The 26,952-nt window shown below is 38.7% G+C and overlaps 1 protein-coding gene across 2 annotated transcripts in view; it reads right to left on the reverse strand.

Annotated features, from left to right (window-relative positions):
* Positions 1-1,535: 1,535 nt before the first annotated feature.
* asz1 (ankyrin repeat, SAM and basic leucine zipper domain containing 1) overlaps positions 1,536-26,952 on the reverse strand; it is a 40,923-nt gene continuing 15,506 nt past the window's right edge. The window contains exons 5-13 of one of the 2 annotated variants that reach the window (XM_031736271.2): positions 20,131-20,242; positions 19,826-19,960; positions 19,429-19,547; positions 15,640-15,712; positions 15,046-15,102; positions 13,250-13,362; positions 7,054-7,159; positions 6,689-6,802; positions 1,536-2,180 (exon numbers count right to left, since the gene is read on the reverse strand). In XM_031736271.2, coding sequence (XP_031592131.1) covers positions 2,007-2,180; positions 6,689-6,802; positions 7,054-7,159; positions 13,250-13,362; positions 15,046-15,102; positions 15,640-15,712; positions 19,429-19,547; positions 19,826-19,960; positions 20,131-20,242 — 1,003 coding nt within the window. In that variant the 3' untranslated portion in view covers positions 1,536-2,006. The remainder of the gene's footprint in view (positions 2,181-6,688; positions 6,803-7,053; positions 7,160-13,249; positions 13,363-15,045; positions 15,103-15,639; positions 15,713-19,428; positions 19,548-19,825; positions 19,961-20,130; positions 20,243-26,952) is intronic. The other variant, XM_031736272.2, reaches the window with a different exon arrangement.

Below are 26,952 nucleotides of genomic sequence, written 5' to 3' on the forward strand. Positions count from 1 at the left end.
ATCGCACCGATGAGACGCGCGCAGAGGAGCTAGCTGTGGGAGGATTCACACTCCACGCTTAACCAATGTCAGTCACCAGAGGGAAAATGCCCAAACCCGCTTAGATTCAAAATCGGGGGACAGGATGATGAATGGAGGTGATGTGCCAGTCCGAAAAAACAGGCTACAAAAAAAAACAAAAAAAAAAACTTTTACGCACAAAAGATAAAGATGATGATTTTTAAACGTTTTTCTCACAGGACTCCGCACAGCTCAGCAGAGGAAAACTCTGGCATATGGTGCAGTGGTGTAATTGATAATCATAAAGACCCTTTAAGAAAATAAATCCAACTAGTGTTTTGTTTATGTTGAGCGCCCATTGCCATAGCCATATCCCACACAGGTGAATAATATCTCAGATTCCTCGCGCATGACGCACTGTTATTTTTACAGCCTTATACAAACTATCACTCTAATAACTCAGGAATGATGGCCTAAAAAAAGAAGGAAAAAACTGGGCACCGATTCTCCCAGAGCAGCACCTAAAGGTGATGTGTCCATTTCAATTGGATTATCCATGTCAGTCTTTTTGATGTGTCCCGGTGAAGTCTGTACCACTGCCACACAGCGTTTCCTCCATCTTTGATCTAGCCCGGGGTGTATCTGGAGGTCTAGAGACCCTGACCAGATGAGATTAATGGGCAAATTGGGATTTTTCCCATGATCCCCGTGGAAGAAACCCGTAAAAAAAAAAACAAGAAGATTTAGAGCGTTCTCACTGCTCTCATCAGGACTTTGAACACGACTTTATTTTTGCAGCAGCGGTAGTTGTAATAAGCCTGTGATATAAATCCAATTTTATGGGAGTAATTTGTTCACTTCCTCACCAAATCGCATTAAGGTCACTGCATTGCATGTTTTACAGACAGAAAGCTATTTTTTGATAATACTCGCGCACAATAAAGTTTATGAACACTAAATATGGAAATAGCACAAAATCAGACAATAAGAACTTTAAAGAGTTTGTGATTTTTAAATGTATCAGCTTGATATTTGAAAATATTCAATCAGCAAAAGCAAAATCTGGCCATTACCATCAGGATTCCACTTGAATAATTTTTGAAATACAGATTGGATTTCTTTCTGTGATTTAAGGAGAAAACTGATATCACTTTCACATCTATGGCTTGTTTCCCAGAGTCAGTTTAGCTACCAGAATGAATGAAAAAAAACTCTGCCCCTTCTATTGTTAGAAAATTCACCTATGGCTCCTTTAAATGTGATGATTTCCTCTTACAAAATAACCCAGAGCAAAAAACAAAACTCTGATTAGCTACTCTGATAAACTTGGCATTGCATCCTTCTGTATATTTGGGAGAGCAGGCTTCACATTTCCACATGCCTCTAGGTTTTCTTATAGACTGTATATTACAAAGGATCAAGCAGTGGGTCTAAGGACAGCCACTCTGCAATGCCTTACACCTGCAGTCTTTAAGATGATCAGCAGGGGGCAAAAATAAGCCCTTTGAAAAAAAATGAGCCCACTACCCCGAAAACTTGTAACTTCAATAAAAACTTTCCTGATAAATTTATGGTCTCAGTCTGTCATTTTAAGTTTTTTGTCACATTTAGTGTAAAATGGAAAACAAATAGGCATGCATGTCACCACAAGTTGAATGTGCAGTGTCCTTGGTTTCTCAATCAGATACACCACTTGCTTGTCTTTATTTTCAAAACTGGCAGGCACCAATATAGAAAACATCCCGATTTCAACCTTAAATTGAGCATACAAGAAACTTACTCTCAAAAGAAAAACTTTAATTGTTCAAACCATTAAAATATAAAATAACTTAAAAAGAATAAGAATTAAACTCAGTGACAAGTCAAAACTAACTGGGAAAAAAACACTGCAGCAAAATTAAAACTGAATGCCTGTCAAACACTTGTAACACATATAAACACAATACTTATCCAACTTTTCAGCTACAGTCAACAAACACAAAAGACCTCACAGATCTGTGAGGCGATCAAAAAGTATCCCTGCACTGTAGGGAAACCTTGCCACTGGAAGCTTTGTAGAGCAGTACAAGGAAGGTGACTCCGAGAGTGCTCAGAGCAAATCTGGCGGTCAGAGACCACATCCTCCTGTTGTTATGGAAACCAGGCTGAGGAGGCTGACAGGAATCTTTGAATTCTTCCATCTAAAGAGAGGACAAAGTCAGATTAACATGGGACACGCACATAAATACGAATGTAAACATAAAAACACACATCAGACCCTGAGGTAGGGCCAATCTGAACTAATGCAGGAAGTACAAGGGTCACAGGTCAGTTTAACCTAATCCAGTCCGGATTATGGCAGTTGCACTAGTCAGACCAGTGGAAGGCTTGAATGGGTGGGAAACAGCTGCTCAGTCACTGTTGGGTGGGAATCAAATTGAGACCAGCTCGATGTGAGAGTGAGAGCATGTCTGGTCCCATCTCACCACCACAGCATGACTCAGACCTGAGTCACCAAAACTTCCTGTGCCAAATCCTCAGGGATTCATCAGTTAAAGTCAAGTCACAGAGGAATTATGCTGCCTCTGATTTTTCAAGCTACAGGGTGACACTGTGTCACACTAAATCCCAGTCATGTGAGAAAGTTGGAGGATACAAAGGGCTTAAATTCTGTTTAATACCAGAAAATATGACTTAGGAACCTGTGGTTTGACCAAGAAGGAAATGCGTGTGGTAAGTGGATATTATTTCCAACAGGAGGTATACACAGTTTTTTCCACTCATTTACATCATAATTACTGTTCTTTAAACAGAGGAGCACAGTCTGTTTGTGGTAATGTTACAACACTATAGCTTAGGGTATGGTAATTTTAATCTTTGTACTTTTCTTCGTAACAAATACAGTTTGATAAATGATTTTCAACAGTATCATGATTAACATGATTTTCAAATAACTGACCTCTGAATGCAGTCCAAGTTCTGCTAGAGGTGGGAATTACAGATCTCATGATCTGATGATAAATTTTCAAAACTAGAGTGTCCTGTTGCTATGTGCACTTTTGAATACACTTATGTTTTAAAATGGTGTTAAGGATAAACTTGATTTGCACACAGGTGCAATAATAAAACCGGATGGGTTCAGATCAGGCACTGTTCTCCCGAGTCACGTTCCTCCAAGTCACACTTGGATGAGTCCAGCCCCTCTCCAGGAGACTGGTTACAGACCCCAACTGTGCACTGAGCTTAGCCCACCTATGTCTAGCCAGTATTTCTCAATCTCACAAACTAGCTCAGGCTTTTATGTCCCCTCTCTGATGGCAAGACCCCTACAGTACTTCTGTAACCCCTATGGCACCGACCCCTATGCTTCTTCCTGCGAGTGGTGGGCCCACATGAGCCAGGCCATGTCTCCTCTTTGGCTGCATCCACCAGGGCCCATGGGCTAAGGCTCAACCAACAGGGTGAGTGGCCCAAGGAATCTTATCCTGGGCAGAATTAACTGGTGCCTTTCTTCTCCAACACAGGGGTCCCCTGAATCGCTCTTTGTTTGCGCCTTCACCCAGGACCAATTTGCCATCGGAGAATATACTAATTTCACAAAACCCCAGACAACATAGGTCCTGGGATCACTGGGACACACACAATAAAGCAGAAATTCAGAGAAGGAGAAAGAACAAAAAGGTTCTAAAACATTTCTTGTCCAATAGCAGGAGGAAACAAAATGTAGAAAATGATCGATTCGATTCCAATTCACAAAGTTTCAATTCAATTGAATTCGATTCAATTTTGACTCAGCCAGAAATATCATAATTCTGATCATTTATCAGTACATATCCATATTTTATATCTATGTATAAAAACAAAGCCAACACTTGTGAGACTTGTAAGCATCACAGCAGATGCCTTTGTGTCAGGATTTAATGAATCGATATCACATTATTTATACTCAAATCGATTTAAATCAGGAAATGATTTTTTAAACCCACCCCTAGTCAGAACAACTGATGATTTTAAAATCAAAACCGCTCAGCACTTCTGTTAGACAAGATCTGGATGCGTTTCATCAAAAAATAAATACACCACCAAGGATTTCAACTGCTCATCTAAAAAAAAAAAAAGATATTTCAACAACTAAAGTACCATCATTGTACATACTGAACGCTCAGATATTTTACAGTACCGAGCCTCTGTCGTTTGTCTTTCTTATTCGGGCTTTTAGCAAAAAAATATCACAGTACACACTGTTGCACTAACTGATGTAGACCCTCAACACTCCTTTATGCCGACAACCAGCATGTTCACACCTGACAGATCAAATCACCAAGAAAAAAAAAAAACAGCTGAAGGTGTAGAGCTCTGCATATTCCAATTGGATAAACTAGTTTAGTGGTTTTCAAGCTATAAAGAACGAAATCACAACTCTCGCCTCAAGGTGCTTCATACTATAGGGTAAAGACCCTACATAATTAGAGAGAAAACCCCGACAATCAGACAACCAACTATGACAAAAGTATCTGGCAACAATTGAAGGGGAAAACTCCTTTTTAACAGGAAGAAACCTCCAGCAGGTCCACGCTCAGGGAGGGGCAGCAATCTGCTGTGACTGGTTGGGGATGAGGGCTAAGAGAAGAGGGCAGATGGACATAGGACACCAACCAGACACAAAAGATACAAATGGTTCACAAAATCAAGCCCCAACTATAAATCTTAACCAAAAAGGTAATTTTTAGGCCTAATCTTAAAAGTAGAGAGGGTGTCTGTCTCTGGAATCCAAACTGAGAGCTGGATCCATAGTAGAGGAGCCTGAAAGCTCTGCCTCCCATTCTACTTTCAGAAATTCTAGGACCCACAAGTAATCCTGGTAAATGAATCCTAAAGTCTCACACAGCCTGTTTCACATGCTTCAAAATTACATCTCGCTTGCTGTGTGGAAATTTTCAAAATAAAATGAATGCAGTGTCTTTGTGATCATGTATTTTACATGTGACATAAAGTCTAGCGTGGTATGTTCTGGTGTAACATTTGATGCATATAAAAAAAAAGAAGGAAAAAAACAAAACAAAATTTCAAATGACTTTTGTATTTCAAAAAGCCTAACTCATCTGTTTCTCTGCTATGATTAAATTTTCCATCACTTTGAGAATTGGCACAGAGAAAAATGTAGCTTCATACCTCTTTTCAGTTCAGTAGTTTTCTAAAGGTTCCACGCACGTTTCCATATCTCTGTTGCTATGTGTTTTAAAATGCAATGCAAAATATTTGAGATTGTCTCATAGCAAAGACACACAAGCCTCTCCTCACCGTAAAAGCATACACTTCCCTCTACCTTCAGCATTAACTTTAAATTTCTGCTACCAAATACAGTGTAGCTGTGCCTGTCTAGTTTAGCATGTCGCTCTGAAGACCACAACTAAATTAGAGGATCCCAAATATAATAAGACTCTAAATTGATATGCAGGCAATGCGCAAATGGCTGGAGTTTGACATGAGTGTACTTAACTTCACAGGCCTCAAGGTCTGAATTGCAACACAATGCTTCTAGGTGCAAAATAAAGTGTCGAGAAATAAAGCCTTCTTCCTGCCACTGTAAAACTTGCTAAAGCTTTTCAGTGGCGTAGACTGGCACCTTTTAGTAAGCCAGTTCTGGACCTACTACTATCCCACCTCCTTTTTCACAACGTGCCCACACTTCTACCCGTCAGCTCTTTTCTCCCTTTTTAAACTCCCTCACCCCGCCAACCTGAATCCTTTCCTTGCTTCCCTCTGCCCCCACCCTTGCCTTCCCTCCACCTCATCGTCTGCATGCTGACAGGTCGATGTCACAGCAGCGCTGACTTATGGGCTGTGAGGATTCTGCTCTGTCAGGAACAACTCTCTCCTCTTGGAATACAAATGCAAACACGCACACACACACATAGAGTCAGGTGCACATATGTAAACACTCCTGTACATACCTGTTGGAGCTCGCCAGAATACATATAACGCAACATCTAACTATGGCTTTTCCAAGCTGCTTTTAATCCTCAGTAGTATGAAGAATAACAGTGAGCATTGTATGGAAGCAATTTAAATTGACTTGGATGTGCTCAAACCTGGCCACAATCATTTAATCACATATACATATACATACATATATATATATATATATATATATATATATATATATATATATATATATATATATATATATATATATATATATATATATATATATATATATATATATATATATATATATATATATATATATATATATATATATATATATATATATATATATATATATATATATATATATATATATATATATATATATATATATATATATATATATATCAGTATTAGTGTCAAGTCTGACAGATTTTACTCTTATTCATACTTTTATCTTGTTACCAGTGCATTAACACATTTTGTATTTACTGTTACAATCAACAAAAATGTAATTTTATTGTATTTACATAGCACCAATCCACAACAACAGTCACTTATATTGTAATATATTGTAGTACTCTATAATAATACAGCCATATAATACTAAGAATTTTTTCTCCAATGTTGGTATCGCTGTGTGTAGAGGCCAAAATTACCACTGCCTCAAAACAAATATATTGTGTATACATTTCGTAATTTATTATCATTTTGTAAGTTTATCATTTCAGTGATTTATAAGATAAATAATGTCAAAATGTACATGAGTGTGTGTGTCAACCTGGCAAAGCAGATTGCGGAGGCAGGTGACTTCCTTTTGGAGATCTTTTGTCTGGACCACTAGCTGGTTGCAGATGGTCCGGGCCTCCTTCTTTGGGTCCAGGGAGAAAACCAGCTTCTCAGAGGCAGAGAGAGATGGTGATGATTTTTATTTCACAAATGTAGTGGGACGAAAGACAAGATAAAAGGAAGTCATGTGCAAAAAATACTGAATTGAAAACTTTTCGCTGGAAAACATTTTCCATTAGATCTGTTGTACATTTTATGAAATTTTTAATAGACACAGAATTTGGCCAGTCATAGTTGTTTATCTCCTGGTTGGTAAAATCCTAATAACTGGACAGGTAAAGAGGATATGTGCTGCACCTGAGCGGGTTGGCGAGGGAATCGATTTAAGACGTCTTGAATGGTCTCTGTCAGGTAGCAGCACTGCTGACTGATACTTATGAGGAAATTTTGCAGCTCCTCACTCCTGCAAACATGTGGAACTTATGAGAAAGGCCTGATAAAATGATCACAAATTTTCTATCAACAATCTTTTCATACATAGGGTACATATCTTTCAGGTTATGCTGTTTAATGCATTTTAATTGTATGGCAATTATTATTAGTCAGAAAATAATTGTCAAGACATTTATCAAAAAAAATTGGTCCCAGATTTGACTGTAAACAAACCTTCCATTTTAAAAACAAACAAACAAAAACAACAAGGTTGTATACTAACCAGCTGGTTGGTTACTTATTAACCTGAAAAAGAATCCTACTTAATTTTTAGACAGATGAATAACTCTCTGACATTTAAAAATAAGGTCAAGTGGTTTACTTGTCTAAAAACTAAAGCTGAAAGGAAGGTCCACATGAAAAAAGGAAGGCAGAATTAGCTGAAGATGCTCTGCTATGATAGTGCAGACTAATTGGTAGTTTGGATGAAACTTTACATTAACGAGCTCCATGCATTTTCTACGAGATAACCTTAGCACGCTATAGCAAACCGAGCAGGTGGCCAAGCCTTGTTCACACCTCCTCTTCGCACTAACCCAATGCTGTCATCCCTCTCTGAAAACATGCACCTTAAATGACTAGTTATTTAGATTAATCAAACGCCGTCCCTCTCTATTCCCATCCTCTGGACCTGTGGAATATTGATAGCTCTTATCTTAATGGTACATTTCCCTCGTTGAGGGGACTGGGCAGCCAGCCACTCCGGCCCTCCTCACACTCTGTCACAGGGGCGAGTAAACACTGTCAGTCAGCCTGTGCTGCACCCTCTCCTCCCTTCTTCCTCCTGTTAGTTTATCTAGGGGGAAGAGAGTGATGATGGGCCTGGGTGGGCAGGTCGTTGAAGGCATAACAGACGTTATGTTTGAGTGCTGACAGAGGATGCATGAGAGCCACTGAAAATTATTTATCTGGGGATTTTTGGGAGGGTTGGGAAGCCATTAAGCTTCCTTGTCTTTTTCAAACCGAACCCAGCAAATGCCTTGCTCAGCGGTAGCTGCTGGGAGTGAAGTGATACGCTGTTTGGCCAGTGAAACTATTTTTACAATTTCATATACCACTACAATATCATAATCGAAGCACAGACTCAGCTTTGATTCAAGCAGCTGAACAAAAACATAGCCTTACCACTGAGACATGGACCAAATTGCTTTCGCTCACACTTAAAACATATTCAGGCAGATTTAGACCAGCAATTATTATTTTTATATTGTTTTATGTTTGCTGTTTAACTTCCAGCGGAACAGCAATGCACTCCTTCCTTACAAGACTTTTACTTTGCCATAGGTAATGTTTATCATCATTTTAAAAGTCAATTATTATATATCATCAAAGTCAATTATTTTTAAGGTTATAGTAAGATGTTAATAAATGAATAATGAAATATAAGCTAGATTTACAACTTCAGGACAGTACAATAATCATGAAAAACAACACATCTGGTGCTTTACTTTACTTGCCTACATTTGAACAGTCTGGGTTTTACAATTTTTTGTTTAGAGGTGGAGGTGGCTTATGTAGTGCAAGCAACCGGGCCCAGCAGGTCTTCAGTCACCGATTGTCATGCCAAAACATTGGGGCACTTTTAAATATATCTGGCTCCGAAATAAACTACAACCCTTAAAACATATTATTAAACTTTTCTAGGATTATGATTTGATTTTTGGAACTGAAAATATTTTTGGTCATACATATACATGTATGACCAATAAATAATCAAAGAAAATGTTAATCATAGATGAGCATGGTTAAGCAAAGGATACCAATCTGTGACAAATTCAAAAACTGCCAATGAAAAAGATTGTATGACTGAGCTTCTTATCCCTTGACTTGCGAACAAGACCCCGAGATACTTTAAGTTAGAGCTGGGCGATATAAGATTTTTTCATATCACGATATGTTTTTTTCATTTCAGGCGATAACGATATATATCACGATATAAGCCAAATAACTATATATGTAAGATTTAAATGTGATGTCGCTCACAAGTAAAATGTGAAATAATCATCAGCTTGTTTTGATTTAAATATTTATTTCCCATAATAAGTTCAACAGGGCAGATGTACTTAAAATGAGGCTTCAGTTTTACGCAAAATAAAGGCAAATATTGCAAACTACACAAAAGGCAGCCGCTAAAGCATTTAAGTTTCAAAATAGAACAAACAAAACAGACCACTAAATTGTCAGTTCCACAAAATATTAATTCTAAATATTAATTCTAAAAATAAATCTTAGTTTATTTTACAGAAAAAGAGACACAATTGACCAACTTATATAATATTGCTTTGGAAGCGCTGTCTGAGAGAAATGTTTATGTCCAGGGAGTCGGTAACGAGGATCCATTACCTTAATTAGCTGCTTGAATCCTTCATTTTCGACCGTGTTTATTGGTTGCATGTCTTTAGCAAGACAGTAAGCTATGGCATTCGTTATGTTGCTATGTCTCTTACCTATTTTGTCATATGGTAAGACGCTGGCGAAAGCCGACTCAATTGACTGTTGCTGCTTCACAGGGATTCCCCTGGTTGTTTTCGATGACGAATTAGCGCTTTCAGTCAGAGATTGAGCGTGCTCTAGTGGGTGGCACTGCTTCAGGTGATAAAAAAGGTTTGTTGTATTTCCAGACTTTGTGGGAACATGCTTTCAGCACAATTTTACAGTCGCTGCGTTACTCTGTTTTTGTCAGACTTCAAATAGTCGAAATACCTCCACACTACGGAACTTCTCTGGCCTTTCCTTTCGACAATCTCTCCGGCATTGGAACCGTCATCTGTGTTCTCTTCGGTAACCTGGTCACCCAAACTCTCGGTTGATTTTTCTCTAGTCGGCACTCATTTCCTCCATTACCCGGCCCGGCACGGCGGCTGGCTGCTTCCCAAACAAATACACATGTGCGGCTTAGCACTTGAGCTGTACGTAACAAGTTACGTGACGTGACGCTGCGGCTGTGATTGGTTCGGCTCTGCGCTACTTAATTTGTATTGGCTATTGATTTTTTTTATAAGAGAGGAAGAGAGAGATGAGGTCTATCGCAATAGTTTCATTTTTCTATCGAGAAAAAGTTATTTCGCAATACATATCGTTATCGTTTTATCGCCCAGCTCTACTTGGAGTAGCAACTCCTTCCAAACGTTTTGTAGGCACTCAACCCTTTTATGGCTTAACACCTACACCACATATTCAAGAAAAAAGACATATAAAGACCTCTTTTTCCCCCCATTTCAGACTTGTTACAACTACTTAGCTAGATTCTGCTGAAAATAGAATCTGTACATGTGAACAAAAACTCTCGAGACCCACAAATGTGATAAATGCATCCACTTGGCAATAAAACATCTGTAAGATTGTAACCTATGGTGTATAGTTTACTTCAGTATTTGTTCCTAATAGTCCTTTCCAAGCACTTTACCACTGCTGCCAACTATGTATCCAACTTTTTTCAGTGTTTAGATCCTGAAGGAGCTTTTACAGAGTTCTAGCCCTGATAAACATTTTCATCCCAGTAATCAACCGACTGACTGGGGTGTCTCTCATCCTGCAGGTGAGACAGGCAAAGAAAATCAGTCCTGTTCAGCAGAGGATTCATGAAGTGATGGGGTGCGGCGTGATGACTGTCTGGCCTCTGACGCTGTGTTCATTGCAACCACCCATCGCCTTCACCTTACAAATCATTACAGCTCCGCTTAAACCATTAAGTCCCAGCTCGGGCACGGCTATGGAGATAAGGGGGAGGGAGATAGAGCCAGGACAGTGAGATGCTTATAGGGTTGATGGACGACTTCCAGTGGAGGAGGACAAATGGAGCATCACAAAAAGATGGAGGTGGGCTGAATGTGGGGGAGGGTTTAAGGTGTGGGGCTGACAAGTGTTTAAAATTTTGCTACTACTGTCAACTTTGTTTCTGTCTTCATGCAGAGTGTTTGTGAATGTTTTTTTTGTCTTGCTCCTTATCAAATATTCTTGGCAGACTGAGGTTTTCAAATTCTTTCAGGAAGTTTTCTGACACCAAATTCTACAATGATTTTTATGTACCGTGAAGAAAGCCCTGATTCAATTAATTTTCACTCTAAGTTGAAGACCCTCTTCCTGAAAAATAATCACAAAAAAACTCTTAACAAATTCAGTTCAGTTCCATTTAAATCAATTTCATTTATACAGTATCTATTCCCAGCACCAGTCACCTAAAGATACTTTATTACAAGGTAAACACCTTAAAATATTAGAAAAAAACTATGTGAGCAAGCACTTGATGACAGTGGGAAGGAAAACTCCCTTTTAACAGGAACCTTGGACAGAACCTGGTTCAACAAGGCGCAGCAACTGCAACTGGTTGTGGGGGGAGGGGAGAACAAAGAGAGACAGGACAAAATGTCTCTCTTTGCCATAGGAGGCAAAAAACAGAGGAGTGGTGTATAAACACAGAAAATAGTGAAGAAGTGAAGAAAAAAAGGTTCAGTGCATCACGGAATAAAACCGCCGGCACCCTCAGCCTACCGCAGTGTAGCTAAGGAATGGTTCAGGGTAGAGCTGGGCGATAAAACGATAACGATATGTACTGCGAAATAACTTTATCTCGATAGAAAAATTAAACTATTGCGATAGGCCTCATCTCTCTTGTCCTCTTAAAAAAAAAAAGAAAAAAAAGAACAGCCAATCCAAATTAAGTAGCGCAGAGCCGAACCAATCACAGCCGCAGCGTCACGTCACGTGACTTGTTACGTACAGCACAAGCGCCAAGGTGCACATGTGTATTTGTTTTTGTTTGTTTTTCTGCCCGGGTAATGAAGGAAAGGAGTTTGCCAACTAGAGAAAAATCAACCGAGAGCGTGAGCGAAGGTTACCGAAGAAAACACAGATGATGGTTCCAATGCCGGAGAGATTGTCGAACGGAAGGGCCACAGAAGTTCCGTGAGTGTGAAGGTATTTCGCTATTTCAAGTCTGACAAAAAAACAGAGTAGCGCGACTGTAAATTGTGCTGAAAGCAAGTCTGAAATACAATAAAGCGGTGCATGCTCAATCTCTGACTGAAAGCGCTAATTCGTCATTCGGCTTTTGTCAGACTAAAGTAACTGTTAAAACTGTTTGAAAAGCTAAGCTATACAACAAGGAGAGATTGAGAATTTCCTTTTAGTTCTCAGTTTATTTGATATTGACAAAAGTTAGTCAATTTTGTCTGTTCTTCTGTAAAACGACCTAAGATTTGTTTTTAGAAGTAATATTTTGTTTCTAAGTGGAATTGACAATTTAGTGGTCTGTTTTGTTTGTTCTATTTTGAAACTTAAACGCTTTAGCGGCTGCCTTTTGTGTAGTTTGCAATATTTGCCTTTATTTATCTGAAACTGAAGTCTCATGTTCCTTAAGTACATCTGCCCTGTTGAACTTATTATGGGAAATAAATATTTTAATTAAAACAAGCTGCTAATTATTTCACATTTTACTTGTGAGCAACGGCACATTTAAATCTTACAAATATAGTTATTTGGCTTATATCGTGATATATATCGTTATCGCCTGAAATGAAAAAAACATATCGTGATATGAAAAAATCTTATATCGCCCAGCTCTAGTTCAGGGTCATCAGATCAAGCCCTAACTATAAACTTTGAGAAACAGAAAACTATTAGCATAATTTTAAAAGTACAGAATGTGTCTGTCTCCCAAATTCAAACTGAGAGCTGGTTCCACAGTAGAGGGGCCAGAAAACTGAAGGCTCTCAGTTTACTTAGTTCACACTTGGTTCTGGTGTTAAATACACTGTTGAGAACAATACAATAATAAAATGCTAACTTTTTTTGTTTTTACAGAGCAAAAAGTAAATAAATTGATAAATAAAATATTTAAAAACAAAAAAACAAAAAAACAAAAAACAAAAAAAACAACATCCTGGCACCCAGGAAGGCCTCAGGGTAAACTTAGGACTAGCGGGCCACAAATCTCATGTTTACCCTGAGCCGATCCTGGGTGCCAGGATGTTGGGTTGTTTTGGGGGGGGTTTTTTTTTCCATTTGTTGAACTTTTGTTTTCTTAAACATGCTTGCTGAATGTTAAGATCTGTCACCTTACCCACTGTCTGCAGGTCCCAGTTGCCTGATTGTTTCCAGGTCCACTTTGTCCAGGTGCATCTGCTGCAAAGCAGTCAGCACCTTCTTCTGGTCCTCTGGGTCTGTGACACCAATCTGGAAAACAGACTGACAGTCTGACTGACAGTGATTACACTGGTTTTGTCTTAGCGCAGCATTTGATACTGTAGATCGGGGGTGGGGAGCTCCAGACCTCAAGGGCCGGTGTCCTGTAGGTTTTAGATGTGTCCTTGATCCAACACAGCTGATTCAAATGGCTAAATGACCTCCCTGTTCTCCAGAGGCTTGGTAACGAACTAATCATGTGATTCAGGTGTGTTGACCCAGGGTGATATCGAAAACCTGCAGGACACCGGCACTCGAGGCCTGGAGTTCCCCACCCCTGCTGTAGATCATAAGATACTAGTGAATACACACAATATTTGGCGAGTCCCAGGAAATATTCTTACACCCTCACTGCGTACAACCTCAAAAGAAGAATGCAACATATCGCACATGCTTGACTTCCTTGTATAACATACAAATGCACATCTTGGTAGACAACATACAAACTGAAACTGAAGAGGAAATGGCATTCCACTCATTTAGAAGATCTTCATATAGTCTGAAAAAATAGGTTGTTACTCTATTATAAAAAAATGCCATCTGTAAAGCTAGGAGACCTTACTAGTCATCACTAATTAAGTAAAACAGGAACAACCCCAGGTTTCTTTTCCACATTGGAGCCAGACTGACAGAGAGCCAGACCTCTGTTAAGCCAAGTATTCACTTAATTAGCAATGACTTTATGAATTTCTTCACCAAAAATGTAATGCAAATGCAGTTTCTTCTTCTAAACCATCAATATGCCTTACAGACCCCATTCACACAATATAGTATAGTATACCGTATTTTCCGCACTATAAGGCACACTTAAAATCCGTTAATTTTCTCAAAAATCGACAGTGCACCTTTAATTCGGTGTGCCTTATGGTCCGAAAAATACTAATAATACTGTAATTATACAGTATGAAGAACCTTGGACCCCTGTAGCTCAGGGGGTGGAACAGGTCTACTAATTAGAAATCTGGTGGATTGATCCCTTGCTGCCCCAGTCTTCATGCCAAATATCCCTGGGCAAGATATCAACCCCAAGTTGCTCTCTATGTGTGTGTGAATGTTAGATAGAAAGCACTTGTATAGAAAAAGCAAAGAAAGTGCTTGTGTGAATTGGGGCGAGTAGTTGTATAAAGCACTTTGAGTGCTCAGGTAAAGTAGAAAAGCTCTATATAAGAACCATTCCATTTATACTACTAAAGTGAGATCTTCTTCAACCGAAGCTATTGTTTAAAAAGAAATTTCAAAACAGTATTACTCAGAACTGCTGTTAACTGATGTAGCTACACCATAGAATTATTATTAAATGTTCTATCATTCTCCCCTATTCTCTCTTTTAGTTTTATTTATTTTTTTTGTGAAGCACTTTGAATACCCGGTGCTTGAACGATGCTATATAAAGTAAACTTTTCTGAAGTTTAATCATGCTTCCATTTAATTTGATCAGTTTTTCTTCTCTGATTGCCTCTAGTTTACTGTGTATGCAAACATTTTGCATACATTCACCTTGTACACATTTTTGATTTCTCTCCCATACTGCAGAAGTAAGTGTAGTACAATCAGTTTAATCTCTTCTTAAAGGGTGACATCAGCAGCTACTCCTCTCTCTTTCTGGGTCATTATCAAATCTGGCAGCCAGAAAAGAGAGATGACAGACACACAGATGTTACAGACATCCTCTACCTTCTTAAGGTCCTCCTCCTCCATGGTCAACAGGTAACTCCAGGTGATATCATTTTCCTGTGCATGTGTGTATGTGGAAAGCCAAAAACAGAAAAGATCACTCACCATTTACCAAATCAAAACTTCACAACCTGAAGCAGATGTACCTGCATAACGCTTTTCCATACAGTAACAGAAAGCCACCTGCAGCTGTCAAAGCTGGTCCTCATAAATCAGATAGAGTGAGCTTTGGTTTTAGGCCCTGAGTTTAATTCAGGCCAAGCTAATCCAGAACATTACATCTATATTGAGTACCAAGTAAAATATGTAAACTACAAGACACATTCATAAGCCTATATGTATCTGTGTCAATAAGGCAGCTGTGCTCAATTCATTGTACCTCACCTATTACATTAATAATATATTACATTGTGTCCAATAACACACCATATCTGCTCAATATCCTGGAATTAATGAGATAAGAGAAATCTTTCATATTAAAAAAAAAAAAAAAAAAAAAAAAAGTACTATGCATTCAAAATATACATTTTTGAGCAGAGCAAAACACACCAACATACAGAGATATCCTATTGCATGGTGGACTAGAGTACTTACAGTCATAATGTCAGTGAGGTAGCCCAGGTTAAGGCCATGCAGGAGGAGCTCCAGGTCATCAAGCTTGCTTACACTGAACAGGGCAGAAAGTTCACTGTGACTTACAGCTAACTGAGTTATTACACAATATTAACCCATGTGGCTATGAGTGTGGACAACTAGTCAACTAAACACTTCTGCACTGGCCAGTTTACAACACAAACAACTTTCTCAACCAAATATTCATTGCTTTTAATAGATTTTTAATAAACTTCACATTTTACTGTTTAATCTAAGATGCTATCCTCAATCTGATACCATAGAAAAAAAAATGTCCTTAAACATAAACTCCTTTATTAAAACCTAATTTTAAATCGCTGGCATAATGCTAGCAGACAGTTTTTTTTAACGTTAACATTGTACTCTGTTGACCGGACACAATGAAATGTTAAGATGGTTGCCAAGTTACCAGATATATTGTAAAGCATATGTATAATGTTAGCTACTGCAAATATTAAGTCTATGAGAAAGAACTGATTTCTCAACAGCAATGACCAGTTAGCTTAGTGGGGGACACTTTTTTTCAAAAATAAAACACATCTTTGGTAGCAGATTTTTAAAAAAAAAGAATATTTTTAGGTTGTCTGTGGTAGCACTGTGATTCTGGTGAATTTGCACTATATTTTGTGCTTATCAAAATTTTGCTATGCCATGTCTAAGTTTTCCTGTGCTTATAAGTGTACTTATTTTTCTTTAGCATTTATGCTAAAGTTCCAGAAGAACTCCCTGTCTACATGAGGGCTGCAATGACTCGGTGGCATATAAAGCGCCTTGAGGCAACTGTTGTTGTGATTTGCTGCTATATAAATAAAACTGAATTGAATTGAATAATGGATTATAAAATTCATCAACGCTGTATTTGGTTATCAACATGTCATATACTAAAACTACTTAAATGTGTTTTTGTAATTGCAATACACTACAGGAAGCTATGGGGGCAGTATCACCTATACTGTCTGCCGAGACAGCACCCCTCAAGCTCCCAGGCCAAGGACTGGGGCATAAAGTATAAACTGCCCACAGGGGAATTTTTCTTTTTTTTTAAGTCAGTTAAAACAGATTAAATGGCATTGACCATCTGAGAAACAATAATAAATACACTGCCTGACCAAAAAAAACAAAGGTCACACACTCTAATATTTCATTGGACCGCCTTTAGCTTTGATTACGGCAAGCATTCTCTGTGGCATTGTTTCAATAAGCTTCTGCAATGTCACAAGATTTATTTTCATCCAGTGTTGCATTAATTTGTCACCAAGAGCTTCTATTGATGCTGCGCAAAGCTTCCTCCAACGCATCCCAAAGATTCTCAATGGGGTTAAGGTCTGGACTCTGTTGTGGCCAATCCATGTGTGAAAATGATGTCTCATGCTCCCAGAACCACTCTTTCACAATTTGAGCCCAATGAATCCTGGCATTGTCATCTTGGAATATGCCTGTGCCATCAGGGAAGAAAAAACCCATTGGTGGAATAACCTAGTCATTCAGTATAGTCAGGTTGCTGAACTGTTGCTGAACCTAGACCTGACCAACTGCAGCAACCCCAGATCATAGTACTGCCTACACAGGCTTGTACACTAGGCACTCGGCATTATGGGTGCATCACTTCATCTGCCTCTCTTCTTACCCTGATGCGCCCATCACTCTGGAACAGGGTAAATCTGGACTCAGACCGCATGACCTTCTTCCATTGCTCCATAGCAAATTGAAGCCTTTTTTTCCCAGTTTGCCTCACTGATTACTGGTTTCTACACAGCTGTTCAGTCCCAATGCCTAGAGTTCCCTTCGCATTGTGTGTGTGGAAATGCTTTTACTTGCAGTAGTAAACATAGCCCTGAGTTCTACTGTTGTTTTTCTTCAATTTGATTTCATCGCCGATCACAATCATTCAGGATTTTGTTCCGGCCACATTTCTTCCTCGAAGACGATGGGTCCCCACTATCCTTCCACTTTTTAATAATGCGCTGGACAGTTCTTTACCCAATTTTAGTAGTTTCTGCAATCTCCTTAAATGTTTTCTCTGCTTGAAGCACGCCAATGATTCGACCCCTCTCAAACACACTAACATCTTTTCCACGACGACGAGATGTGTCTTTCGACATGGTTGTTCACAAAATGAGAAGCAACTAATTGCACCAGTCGGGGATAAATAACTTGTTGCCAGCTGAAAAATAATCGCGCATGAAGTAATTGTCCAATAGGAGGCTTGTACCTATTTGCTTAGTTAAATCCAGGTGGCGACTTTTTTTTCTGGCCCGGCAGTCTATATGTATATAACCAAATTTGTAATTAGTAACAGTCTTTTCTATTTCTGTTTTGTTCTGCATTAAGCAAAGGCGTATAGATGAGTTTGTCCTGAAAAGAGGCTTATGCACCTCTCAAATTGCTGAAGTCATGGAAGAGAGCACCTTCACCATGGTTATCGGCAGCTGAGAACATCATCTCAAAGATAAGAGCAAGCCTCACTCCAGAGCACAACCACTGTAGTCGTGAATCCATGAACGATCATCTGTAAACTTTGGAAATTTGTTATTTTGGACTGGAAAAAAAGCTTTTTGATTTAATTTCAAGCTTTTACTCAAACTTATGGAACTATCTGAACTATTTGCACATTTTTTTGTTTAAATACTACTAGCACTTTACGTGGTGATTCATTTTCAGAAGGTTTTTGAAAGGTAGTGAAATTTTTTTGATTTCCCATTCGACACCATAAAAAAATTTGTTACCAGAGAATCCCTACCAAGGACGGTACTTGTTGGGACAGGACGGGAGTCTAAAAGTATTAGATTTTCTGACTACTCTACTGTTTATTAAAAGAAGAAAAAACAACAACAACAACAACAACAAAAAATAACAATGCTAAAAAGCTGAAGCTCCTGAATGCTTTTGAGGATCGATCTGCATTTTTTACATTTTCATTCTTTCTAAATCAGCATTTGACGTGGAGGTCAAAGGGGTAAAGACATCATTTTCTACTTTCAGGATCAGAAGAGAGCAACAAGGAGTACACACACATTAGAGTAACCACAGAGTACTCGCAGTTCCAGTCTCACTGCTGGCATGACGCGCTTCAGAAATTAGCTTCTCTTCTCATGATGTTCATAACATGTTTAATGTGTAAAATGGGTTTTAACGTCTTTGTAGCCGACAAGAGAGAAAGGCAGCTAAAATGTTTACAGCCTCTAATTCACAGTGCCAGACGTGGTCTAAAATTACGTTTCTGGCTGATGATAATTGCCAAGCAGTGCCTGAATGGACTAAACATTCATGCAGAAGGTTTATTATTGTTTATGTCTGGTTCGACAATGGTTCAACAACACCTGCCACACAGACACTGGTTCACTAAGAATCCAACAGGGGGCATTAAGCTACAGAGACGACTGGAATAGAGTTTTGTAATGACAAGAGATGATTGGTGTAAAGAGGAGTTGTATGAACAGAGCCCATCATCACTCAAGCACTGACAATCAAGTCTGAACACATATTGTTTTTACCTGCTGTAAACTCACAGCCCTGTACAACCACAACTTTTCACTGACAGGAATTAAACAACAGCAAAAAAAGAAGACAAACAAGTTAAAATAATACTACAATATTGATAAAACACTTTAGAAATCTGAGGCTTCTGTGATGATGGGTTCAGAATCGAGACAAACCTTTTAAGAATGTTACCTATTGCTGCGTAAAAAAAAAAAAAAAGCCCTAAATGCATGCAAGTGAATGTTTTTAGGGCATTCAGAGTTATCTTACCTCTCCTTAGGAGATGGAAATTCAGAGTTAGTCTTGAAGAATTTAGATAGCGTGTCCTCCATGGATCCAAAGGCCTGGACCTTAGAGATGTTTGAGGAAGAGGCCAAGATCCTGGAAATCTGTGAACAAACGCATATTCATGAACTCTGTAAGATTAAGCAGCTGATGGTAGAAAATGTTTTTGATAGTACAGCATACCACAAGTGCATCACTGTAACTTTAAAATACCTTAAAAGTTGCATAAGCCCATCCAATGAGTCAAACTAGACCCTTTAGTGGATGGATTCATGCCCCCAAACCCTTGTTTCAATTAATGCTTATAAGCATTATAATACTGCAATTCTGACATGCTAAAGCATATAGGTGGCATGTAAAAGCATCTAAGTACTTTAGGTACCTGTCTGTGTTTGAAGATCTCAGCCAGATCAGCAGGGCTTTTGCCAGTCTTTGTCCTGATGGTTTTGTCTGCTCCCAGCTGGAGGAGTTTCAGCACTGCCTCCTCCCTTCCATACTGCACTGCTATAGCCAAAGCCTAACAACAACAAAAAACATTAGTTACATACATAATGTCAAAGTACAAATGTTATCATGATAAACATTATGCATTATATATTACACTGTGCCCTCTGTTACAGGGTCTGCAACAGTTAAACTGAAGGCTCCCACATAAGAACTTTGACTTGACAAACATAAGTAACACACTGTGTATCCATTGCGTTCCTGGACGTTGATTTCAGCCCCATGGGACACCAGGAGGTTGATGACTTTACTGTAGTTGTCCCTGGCTGCCAGCATCAAGCAGGTCATTTGGGACCTGAAAAGAATACCAGGCAAGAAAATAGAGAGAAGATAAGGACAAAGGAAAAGGACAATTTTAAGAAAATAATTTAGATGGGCCAGTAACCATTCTGGGGGTGGAGAGAATATATGGAAGCAGCAGAAAAAGTGAAATGGACATTGGTCTTTTGAATGAGGACACGGCAAGTACAGTGACCAATGAAAATGGGTACATGTAATAATAGTATATGGAAAAACCACCAGGGTGCAGTAGATACCATGTTATAGATAGTCCTTCAGGTTGGAGCCACAGTGAAGCCTGTACTACTACATGACTGAGCAAGCACATTCACCATTTCAACAAGTGTTTGATGAAGATTGATGATTTTCTACTTTGATCTTATGTCTTTGTTAATAGACACATTTATATTGCACTTTTCTGTTTTTACTGAACACTCCCCGGCTTTCTACACTACAAGCTACATTCTCACACACAGACACACACACCTACCAATAAAGTGATTTATTCTATACCTTTTATTCTCTACTAACACACCTACAGATGCATTCCTTATCTTCCCAAGAGATCGAGACCCAGAGATTGGACCCCCTGTTGATTAAGGTGACCTGCTCAAACTCCTGAGTCACAGCTGATGACCCATAAGAAACTAGATGTTTTGGTACTATAATTCAGACAAGATAAGCAGTTCTATGGCATCATAGAACTGGGGAATTGTTATAGGTATGCTACCTACACTGAGTATTTTTGATTGATAGTACAGTGGGAACAGGTAGAGATTCCAGAGTCACAGCTAAGCCCAAACATCTTCAAAATGTCTGCAGGTACTTGTACTGCCACTTTTTCAGCTTTATATTTCAACAAAATACATCTAAAACACCACTATCACTGAAGTATAAAAGTAATGAATTCAGTGATAATCGAAAAGTTGAAATAATACTGAAATATTAAGACCACAACTACAGTCTGGATCCTTGCACTCTGCACTAAAACAGCACCCTGCTGAATCAGCCTCTGGACAACGGCCAGTGTTTTAGTGCTTGCAGTATAGCTAGTGGACTTGCTGTTCTGTCTGTTCGACAACATTTATGAATGCAGATAAAGTTTTAAAAGATAATAAAAAGTTAAAGAGTCATCTGATGACATGCAGGCTAAAAGAGCCATCAGTCTTGAGTGCTACCTACCGAGTCACAATCACTACACAGTTTTCAGAATTTCAGAACCCTATAGCTTAACCAGCTGACTAACCATCCGTTCCAAGTGAAAGCTACAAAGCTCAGTTAAAAAAAAAAAAAAAGCAGTATAATCAACCAAAGTCCTTCTAGAAGCAAGTCTCGTCTCTAATCAACCATCTTGAAATGCATAAAGGCAAATATTTTTAAGTATTATTTAAGTTAAAAATGTTTTAGTGGGCACAGAAATTGAAAATTATATGCTCAGATTTGGATACAAATGTGATATAATGTGCTTGAAAAGCTTTCTGGCTTGTTCCAAAGAAATGTGTTAAATTTCCTACCATCTTTGTTCGTTCACCCTTAGATTTCAGTTTGAGATTGTTTGAATCGCATGTCTCTCTCATCCATCAGCTTTATGAATGAAGATAGATTTGAAAAATGATCATTAAAATAGATATATAATCATATGGCAGCTGACATTTCATTTCAGCAAATGCAAATCAGCAAATTCATCTTCTGATCTCCATTTGGGCCATTTACCTTCAAATCCGCTTAAACTTGACTGATCAATAGAACTCACACTAAAAACAGCCAGGAAAAAGGAAAACACTATAGTGATAAGTGAAGATCACTTATAAACATGTCCGTCAAATTCCAGGGAGTCTTAAAACAGTGCTCTGGTTTTAACAACTTTAACCTTTCTTGTTAATTATTATTAGTTATAGTTAGTTATTAGTCTATTGCCTCCATGTGTTTGCTTCCACTTAAACACGGCCTTATATCAAATAACTTCTGCTAAAGTAAAGTATGTCCTCTGTCTTATCACCTGTGACTCAAACATAACAGGCGAGAAAAATACATCAATCCAAAGGCTGGGAAAGTTTAGGGGCCAATTTATCACTTCACTTAATTCTTTTATGGAGAACTGTGTGTCTGTCTGTCTGTGTGCGTGCGTGCGTCAGTCAGATATTTAAAAAAAAAAACATAAGGAAGTAAATAGGAGGCATTTTGAGGAATAATCCATAATTCACAATTCACATGCAATCATGCTTCAGTTGATTCACAGGTCAAAAACTTAGTTAATCCTTAAAAGTTTACTTATTTAAGTTCAACACGATATGTGAGTAAGCCTAAAAGGTAAAACTGTGGTCAGGAAAGGTGTTTACATCACTGCCAGCAAATCATCTTGAACTTAGAAGTGCCCCTAGACAGAGGTGATGTTTGTGAAACGAGTCTAAATCTATGCAGCACGTCAGAGGTTTTTGCTGAACACAGACGATGATAAGCAGTAAACGCATCAACATCTTCATTTAACAAATTCCCAGAAATCACAAGTTAATGTTCCATGTGAACTCAAACAAATGTGACAATGGCTATGACAACATCTTTAGTAACATGCCTCTGTGCTCACTAATCAGTGGCTAGAGTGGCAAGAAAACAAGATAGGGAGGGTCATAAAGTTTCTGCTTCCACCTCTCCTATTTTATTTTCCCAAGGGTTGTTATGGTGTGAGACAGGCCTCAAGGTCCATCACAGACCACTTCTGTGTGTTCTCTGTATGTGTGTCCTTCACACTGTGAGCTCTGGACCGTTCCCAAAGAGCGGGCTGATCAATATGCAGACAATTCAGTATAAAAATGATTCCTCCTATGAGAAAGAACAATGACTTCCAGAAATATCTGACTCACTGCACCTTGGTCAGCTCTCTCAAATCGATTCCACAATTTAATCTTAAGATTTTCCAATGAATGAATTTACATAAGCACCTGGAAAGATATCTTCTCTTTAGTGACAAAATTGCCAAATAATGAATCTTGAGCAACACCTTTCCAGCCTATAAATGACAGTAAAGGGAAAAGTATCTCATTGTTGCTCCCAACCTACACATAGATAGATAGTTTGGGTACCTGTGAGGACAGGCGAGCCAAAGTGCAAAACAAAAAAGTTTAAAACAAAAAAGGAACACTAAGATTTACATAAAGGTAAAGAAGCAGTCATACAAACATCTCCAATGTTATGTCTATAACAAACTCAAAGCACATCACTGTTGAGTGATGCAAACCAACCGAAATTTGTGCCGGTGATGTGAACAGAGGAAAAGATGAAAAAATGAATCTGATGTTCTGCTGAGAAAGCCTCTCAGCTGAGGTTCTCCCAGACTGTGGATTCTTCTGCATGTACTGAAAATCACAAAAACTCACAGATAAGCCTATTGTGGCTGTTTTGGGCAGCTGGAGAGGTATGATTCAACTTTTAAATACAGACAGGAAGAAAGAACAGAAACAATCACATTTGTAAGACTGATAAGACCTAAACAAAATACCATAGGTCTTCCACAAGCTGGAATTTTCAGGAATTGCAATAATGTGATAATATATTGAATGTATTTGTGGGAATAATGAGCAGACTTTCCAGACTTCAGATTCTCAGCTTGTATTGAATATATATCATTATATATAAGCCCATCTATTGAAATCGGGGTACAAAAGCATGTCTCAGCTTTAGTGCACTAATACTTTCTGTACCTAAAGTTTATATTGACAATGGATGTTACTGCAATTGTGCTTTCTTAAAGAGTCCAAGTCAAGTATTTTAAGTCTTCAGGGGTCTGAATGGTAACGTTTCAAGTTAAATGACATGCAAACATTTTGCCTTTCACAGCTGCAGTACTACAGATTTGAGCTCTATGTGAATATGTGACATTTCAGGCTTATGGCAGTCTACTTTTTTCTTTTTTTCCCAAAATGAACTCTAATTTTAGGCAACGTTCCAGTTAGACAGGCCTGCAGGTCAGTCTGCAAAAAAAAACTGTTACTAAGGAAACTCCAATGCAACTACCTAGCCTAGCAAATGAAAATTTCGGTTTCAGTCATTTAGTGCTTGCTGGAGGTTGCAAGGATTTGGTTTCCAGGGAGTCACTGACCAAAGTGATGTTGTGGTTTGGTACTATTAAAAAAAAAAAAAAATTTAAAAAAAATACCGGAGGCGTCCAGTGGTTACCCTCAGCATCCTAGTAAATATACCTATGGTATCAATTTCAAAATTATTGCATTCACAAGATTTTCAGAAAACTTGACCTCTGACTTTGAGGTCTCCTGACACATACAGGATCACTAAGGGTTTTCGCTTAGGCAGCAGTTGTCCTTCTCTCCTGGATCAGCTGAAGCTTCCTCTAGGTGCCTTCCAAACTTTGACAAATGTCCAGCTAGGATAACCACATTTACTCAGGGCCTTCTTGATGTGATGTTCTTCTGTTTCCCTGGGCGCTGTGTCTGTGGGGATGATTTTCGCTCTATGTTGTGGTGTCCTGATGACACCCAGTTTATGCTCCAGTTCCCCCATCAAAAACGCTACGTCCAGATGAACAGAATCAACCTTTTGGGAAATAAGTAAGAGCTTTTCTTTCTTCTATCTCAATGAAGAATCTCGATTTTGACTTTCTGTAGAAAATTTTTTTGTTGAGAAGCAGAGAAGGGTATAACACCATTCATAAAGCTTTCAATGTCAGCAGACATTCTGCAGCCTCCTTTCTAATTAAAATAAATACTAATACAAAGTAAATATTTTTGCTCCATCAAAGTTTGCAAACCCCTCATGTTTTCCAAACTTTTTGAATGACTGCAAGGAAAAAGCCACTAAAATGTCTCTGAATGAGCCCTATCCGGTGTGTACATTACCTTTAATGCGTTTAGCAAAGATCAGCACAGTGAAGGTGGAAAAAAAACAAAAACAGGGGACACATGGAGGCAATGGACCCCACATTGTGCTCCTGCAGGACTGTGAGAGATGACAGAGAATTCTTGTTTACCCTAAAATGGAGGAATGAGCAGCTGGTGTTAATCATTGGTTTGATATTCAGACGTAAGAGGCGATGAGAAGGAGGGGAAGGTTTATCCTCTGCACCCACATGAACCTCACATTCTTTTTCTTTTTTTTTTAATGTTGGGGGCTATTGGCCCCTCTCCTCACCCCCTCCCTTCATCTACATCCTTCTGTGTCTTGTTACTTAACTTCAAATATTTTGTCTGGGAAGGAACCAATCAATTTCCTAATGCTACAGCCTGTCTTTTTGTATCAACAGGGGGTTTCAGGTGGCATGTGTCGTGCATGTAATGACATTCTGGCTGTGACAGTGTGGCAGAGGATTAGGGAAAGCTAAACAAGGCCACTGGGGGGCTGCACCCACACTTTGACACAGCAAAATTCCACAGATGGTAACAGTAAAAGTGCTTCAAGAATGGTCTGTCCTCATTCTTTTCCATGAGAGGACATTTTTCAAGTTCTTTTCTGAGGCAGGAAACCAGAGTTTATATCCAATCACTGCAGAGACTGATGGATACCAAACTTACCCAGCTTGGGTACGGGACTTGTATTAATACATACAACCATCAATATATCAGAATATAAAAGTCAAATTACAAAAGTAGCTGCTTAAGTCCTTAGGGTCAATTAAGACACTTTTTTTTTTTCAGAGGTGTTTCCATGATTATTGTTATAACATTAATTAACTTCCAGGTCCGTCTGTTGTTCTGTAGCTCTACACGCCTATATTTGTATAATTTACAATTCAAGAATCTATTTATTTGATACTATTGTGTTTTTGTCTGCGTTGATCCTGCACTTGATAAAACACAATGGACCAAGGAGCTCCAACACCAGCAGATGACATGGCACCACGAATCATCAAAGAGTGCACAAACTTCACACTTCAAACATCTAGGATTCTGTGCTTCTCCACTCCTCCATAATCTAGGACCTTTATTTTTTAAATGAAAAGCAAAATTTGTTTTCAACTGCAATGATGACTTTGGACAGCAACAGTCCATGAATAACAATGACAAATGTCATATCTGTTGCCATCTATTGCAAATCTCTTGCTGTCTAATTGAGCAAATGTATCATTCAGAAACAAAAAGACACAGCTAGTTAATGTAGGGAGTAATATACTAACAATTCAGTGCAAACAGAGTTTTTGTGGCAGCCTGAAATCTGTGTGTAACATAAAACATTATTTACTTTCAGATCTAGTGTGATGTGTGTATCAGATCACAGTAGATCTGGCAGTAGATAGTGTTACTCTGCAGCATGTGTGAATGATGTGGGTTTTTCTACACTATGTGAAACTAAACCATAATTGTGCACCAAGGCTGCCATCTCTCATCTTGCAGTTAGAAAGCCTTGCTATGAGGGCATCTCTGAAGTAACGTTAAACACACAGTTTGTTAGCTTTGCAAATGAGCTGAGTTGCTATGATGAGCGAATAGAGCAGGGGTCGGCGACTCCAGGCCTCGAGTGCTGGTGTCCTGCAGGTTTTAGATATCACCCTGGGTCAACACACCTGAATCAAATGATTAGTTCATTACCAGGCCTCTGGAGAACTTCAAGACATGTTGAGGAGGTAATTTAGCAGTTTGAATCAGCTGTGTTGGATCAAGGACGCATCTAAAACCTGCAGGACACCGACACTCGAGGCCTAGAGTTGCCTACCCCTGCAATAGAGGAACAGCCTCAATTCTGAGTGAAATCTCAACCCTTACCTGACGGTCATTCACT

The sequence above is a fragment of the Oreochromis aureus genome, linkage group 7 (genome assembly GCF_013358895.1).
Source record: "Oreochromis aureus strain Israel breed Guangdong linkage group 7, ZZ_aureus, whole genome shotgun sequence".
Lineage (NCBI taxonomy): Eukaryota > Metazoa > Chordata > Actinopteri > Cichliformes > Cichlidae > Oreochromis > Oreochromis aureus.